At 35.5% G+C, this 5568-nt stretch overlaps 1 protein-coding gene across 3 annotated transcripts; it reads right to left on the reverse strand.

The window, feature by feature from the left end:
- Nucleotides 1-1716: 1716 nt before the first annotated feature.
- LOC146717177 (uncharacterized) lies at nt 1717-4712 on the reverse strand. Of its 3 annotated transcripts, none has more exons than XM_085472629.1 (4): nt 4401-4712; nt 3381-3480; nt 2963-3058; nt 1717-2480 (listed from the first exon to the last, which is right to left on the reverse strand). In XM_085472629.1, the coding sequence occupies exons 2-4, from the start codon at nt 3462-3464 to the stop codon at nt 2148-2150; spliced, it is 513 nt and encodes a 170-aa protein (XP_085328755.1). In that variant the 5' UTR covers nt 3465-3480; nt 4401-4712; the 3' UTR covers nt 1717-2147. The 3 variants fall into 3 exon arrangements, with proteins under 3 accessions (XP_085328755.1, XP_085328749.1, XP_085328747.1); XM_085472623.1 differs by having other exon boundaries at nt 3617-4411; XM_085472621.1 differs by having other exon boundaries at nt 3381-4411.
- Between the last annotated feature and the right edge of the window lie 856 nt (nt 4713-5568).

Consider the following 5568-nt stretch of genomic DNA (forward strand, 5'->3'; position numbering starts at 1 on the left):
GTCCATGCGGGCTTCACTTTGTATCATTTGTTATGAGTGCCCAATTATTGTTTGGCTTCACATGTGTTGGGAAGCCTGTATTGCACTAACGGGAACATAAGTATTGATTACTTTGCTTCACCTGTCTTAGGCACCTGTCAGTGATACTTCATATGTAACGTGAGTGTAAGGAGGTGCACTCACAGTGAGACTCACAGAAGCTTGACGGGCCATGAATGGCACAGTGCGTAGTGTATAAGCCGTGAGACCAGATTTCCCGTGCTTCACTCACGTACGTCAGTTTGAAGAGGAAAAAGAACTCCACGGGACTCCGATGTGAAAAGATGTAACAAAAAATTTATTCCACAGTTTGCATCTTACAGGAGTGGTCAGGTTTAACTTATCCTCAACAAAATAACCTACTACAGTAGGAAAACCGTGTGGCTCTGTTCTACCCTGCTGCCGCGTATAGCTTATGCCGTGTTAACTCTTTTTCTCTCTCCCCCCTCCCGCACCGCATGCGCTAATTTGCATACATCCGTGATGCCCGGATTTTACTATAAACACGAGTCTTTAAGGCACATGTATTCATGGTACTACGTAACCAAACCAACACAGCAATAAAATAATTTTAGTTCCACCATAAACATGCATTTACTTCCTAAATTATTAATTACACAAACAATCTTAACAACAGCAAAATATAAATACTAAAACATATGAACTATCTTAACTTGGCTCCCACACGTAGCAATGATTAAAAGTAGTGCAAAAAAAAAAACCCGGAATAAATACATATTCACATCTTTCATTTAATTTATCAAGACCCTGATGTGATCGAATTTTTAGCAATAAATACCCACTGATATGAATTTAAGTGAGTCAGATTTTATTTCCAGATGTGCCATTGAGCCTCATGTTGCAGTGCTCATAACTGTGGCATCCAAGTTTTAATCTCCAGTCATGGTAATACAAAAGTACACAAGTTCTTACTTCTAAGATTATACATATTGAGCCATAAAAAATAATGTTGTTCTCATCAGGTCTTAAAACTGGCTAAAAATGACATCAGATAAACTGCATTATTAAATACATATTAAATACATAAATAAATGTTAAAACTAAGTATACCCTTACACTTCTATTTGTGGGGTCACCTGTTGATGAATACGTTGAGCCACTTACCTAGGACACGCTAACCTCTGCATGGTACCTTGTTTTTTAAAATGTTTGCATTGATTGTTCAATTGAGGACTAATTGATTAACTGCTACCAGAAATTACATTCCCACAAATCTCTTTTGCGTTGGCAATAATACCTGTTATCCTGTGCAGTTTGAACTCTGTATGCTGGTTGGTAAACTGTTCCAGTGTTCATTGTACACTGTAAACCCGAATCAGTTGACTGAACTTAAAACATTTGTGGAAACTGATTACCTCAAAAGTTTTAAGTACACAAACTCATCTTTTCTTAGTATGGGGTACTCAAAATTTGTATTTATTGTTAACTTAAAAATTTTAAATTATATTTTTATTTTATTAATTGAGCTTTACTTAAAAACTATATACTTTAATTTTAATATTTTTGTGTTTTTTGTAGTTTACTATTTTGATCCAACACAATGCAATTATATTACAAACTAAACGCAAATTATATGATTATTAATTAAAAGAAATTTATTATTAAATGTTTGAGTGTAGACTAGTAAAAAAAATTAGAGAAATTCATTTACTTTACATTTTGTTTATTTAACATTTTTTATGGAAATGTAAAATCATCACTTAGTGTTTTTATAAAACCACTAACATGGACATTGGCACCATAAAGTGAGCATTATAAATTTAATGTAGAACATGTATCTTTTTATAAAATCACAAAGGACAACATCAGTCCTAATTGCATCTTTCTCAAAATACATAAATTCAAAATAAAAAGTCAAATACTAATCACTTTTGTTTGAAAAAGAAATGAAAAACAATTTTATAAAATGGGTACAAATAAAGATGATCATCTTCCAAATAACCAAAGCAAAATTAGGTAAACTGATGAAGTTAAATCCACCCAAATTCTGTAGTAAACTTAAAGTGCTTTAAATAAAGTGCTTAAAACAAAGTGCTCAGTAACAGAGTGCATGTCCTAACAAACATTGCCTTATATTCCTTCCAGAACTACTCTTTCAGCAACAAATCATTTTTAAAAGCATGTAGGCAGGGTTTCAGAGGTTTGCCGTCAACAAGCCCCATGAAGATATTTTGGACAAAGGTAAATGTGTGAACGAGCTTCCTGGGGTAGTCTAAATGCAGAGCATAGATCAAGCCAAACAATAAGGCAAATGCATCTGCAAATCTGGGAATATCACGCATCACCAAGTCGCCTTCCACCACAATGGCCATGCTTGAGGAAGTAAAATGGACTGGACTGGTCTGGGAAGCGCCGTCGGTAACCACTGTAAGAAGGGCAACTGGAGTGTCAATGAGGGTCGACTCATCCAATGTGTCCGCCTGGAATAGACACAGTATCAATAAGTAAGGTTGGTTTGAGAGAATGTGACAAGCAAGACCTGTAATCTAGCAAAAAATTCAGCAGTGTAGTGGGTTACTTTGTAACGGGTTAGGGTACTCTACTTTTTTGAAAAATGTACATTAACGCGTTAGCTTCTTGCATTACATAATTAGTATGTTTGTTATTTTTCTAAAAAAAAAAAAAGAAAAAAAAGAAGTCATTTTTTATTTTATGACTTTATCTCAAAAAGAAACTAAATCTTGACTTCAGCCTTGTTTTTGGGGCCACCTGCAGCATAGCCGAAGTGCTGTGATACGCCTGTGCCCTGCTCCTGACCCTGTGTGTGTGTGTGAGGGTTTTCTAAAGAGAGGGTATTTTGCTTGTACAATTTGGTAGCTGCTAGGGTATTAAATTGTATTTAAAAAAATCCATGGTGTTTTATCTCACTGGCAGAATTTAAGTGATGCAAAAATACACTTACATTACATGTCTTAAAGAATTCTGGGTCCTCCTCCCGCAGGTATACAGGAAGGGCACGAAGCACTGCAGTGCGTTTCACGTTGATATCAGGCGCCTCCTAAAAAGGGAAAAGAAAAGTTCATTGAACACAAAGTTTTCAGGTGTCATTCTTTTAGGGAGAATACATGTTTATGAAACTGCATGACATGTGACTCTACATAATTTTGGAGACATTTCTTTTAAGACACAACCTTTCTGTCTCTTATGACAAAGAGTCTGTATCTTACTCATTTGACAAAAATCCTACACAGTATTTTAAAGTAACATACCAGATCAGAGCTGTAATCTGTATAAAACACAGATGTTCAAAGCAAGGAAAAATTGAGTTTTTATCAGTGAAACTTTTAATTTGTGTTAATTTTATCATTATCAATATTCACCTGAAGATCATAATGATTCAGGATGGTTCGCAGAGCCTCTGATATCTTGCCAGTCCGTGCAGCCTTCTGTCTGTATAGAGCCATAAGTCGTGGTGTGTGTCTGTCAAGTTCAGCGTAGAACTGGTCAGTGATAATTATATACTCAGCCATCATTACAGCTTTCAAAAATTTCAAAAGTACACTGTACATTTCATGACAAAATAAACACTTAGCATGGTAAAAAAAAAAAACCTTACAATTACTGCTGTTTACTTTGAGTGCAGTCTTGAATTCTATGGCCGATCATCCAACAGTCCAAAACATAGGTAAGAATTTCAGATGTTACAAAGTCACAGGCCATCATTCCATTTAGTCATGGTAAACAGTAACCCTCTTTTAGTTTTAAGTTTTTACCATATAATCAACATTGTCTCACCATGTATAAATTCTGTTAAGTTGGAAAAAAAAAAAAGAAAAAAAAAAAAGCACAGAATACATATGAATTTACACTGCAGTTATTTTAAAAAACCAAGCCAAACTGCGGGATAAATCTTAGCAAAGACACATTGTTATGCAATAGTACATAATACATCAGTGAGATACTTGTAATATTACACAGAACTTCTACTTACAAACTACTTATTTTACAGGCTGCTGCTTAAGATAGAAGTTGCCACTGCTAGCTAAGTCACTTTTGAATGATGCTAATGAGAAGAAGAAAAAAACCCGGCCGAACAATGAGGCTGCTGTTGTAAAAACGCCAACTTTCTTGCGTTGGCAATGGGTCGTTAAAATATCACTAAGACACTTTCTTTATGTGCAATTCTTATTAAAACTGTGTTTTAATCGGTTAAAACTGTAAAACTGACGATATCATCGGTTTGAAAAAGAGCGCGAACAACCGCGAACAACAATTCACTACCTGGGTCTGTGCTGTTTAACACAACGGCGCATTCAAAAACAAGTTAATGGCTGCAACATATTAATATACTTGCTTTTTTACGGAAAAAATAAACATAACGAAGGTTCCGTTTTACTTACAAGTTTCTCCAAATGTGCCCTCCAGTCGCTCGAGAAGGGCAGCCATATTGAACAGAATTTTCTGTCAACGTCGTTCAGGTTAGAGAGAAAACGTCATGACGTCATGACGTACAAATGCGGAGCTCGAAAAAAAAAACATTTACTCAAAAATCATAATTAAAAAAGCAGTATTTACTCTTAACTTCTAAGCCATGTACAATTATAACTGTTTGAATCGTTAAGAGAACAGAAAAGTTTTAAGTTGTTTCAACTTTGTGACGCATTTTAATTGTTGTATCCACAAACTTTATAAGTCAGGTGGACTGTTGGGGTTTACAGTGTAGGTGTTGAGGTAATGTTGACATGATTAAACAATGACTGAATTGAATGATGGTTTGTTTTCACGCCCATTCACAATGTCAGATTATCCCCATGTTCCCTTCATAAGCAGAACAGGTTGTGCTTTTGTTGGATAGAAACACAAAAGAGGAGTCAAGAGTTGCTGCAATCCATCCGTGAATGTAGATGGAGTCTTTAAAAAAAAACAAAAACCTTCAAACACTTGTTTTCTTTCTGCTTGAACTGTGAAGCTAACTGGAAATAAACTAGTTTCAGGTTTACTGATAATTCATCTTTACAATGAACATGCCTGAATAATTTACCATTAACACTGGAGCTTTACAGCGCCAGTGTTCTATTTGTCTACCTGTCAGTTTGCCTTAACTCGAACCAGTAGTCCACCAGCTTATTTTGACAACCAGCCTGCCAGCATCATTCTGTTTTTGTTGTGTTGTGATATGATACAAGTGAGAAATGATGTACCATTAAGCTCCCATTAAACGTGGAGTCTCAAATAGAAGCGTGTCTCTTCTAATCACAAGAGAAATGTCATGTTTTGGCAGCTAAAGCAAGTGCTTGAGCTCAAAAAAAAAAAAAAACCCGAGTCAAATGTTATTTTGTCTGCTTGTCATAGATCTACCGTACACATACACAGCGAGCTGTCTCATGAAATAAATGCCTGCCTTTGTTAAGCATCAGATGACCTTCATTGTCAAAAGAAAATAAAGCCTGGCTGATGAAGTTATATGGTTGGTATACAGCCTGTAAGGGAAGCTGCTGGGTATTGGCTTATAAAAGAAAGAGGCTCACATGAAACAGTTAATTTCACATTATTTGTGTTGTCATACGA

The sequence above is a fragment of the Copadichromis virginalis genome, linkage group LG2 (assembly GCF_057382275.1).
Source record: "Copadichromis virginalis isolate Kocher_CV1m ecotype Utaka linkage group LG2, C_Virginalis_male_GT1.1, whole genome shotgun sequence".
Taxonomy (NCBI): domain Eukaryota; kingdom Metazoa; phylum Chordata; class Actinopteri; order Cichliformes; family Cichlidae; genus Copadichromis; species Copadichromis virginalis.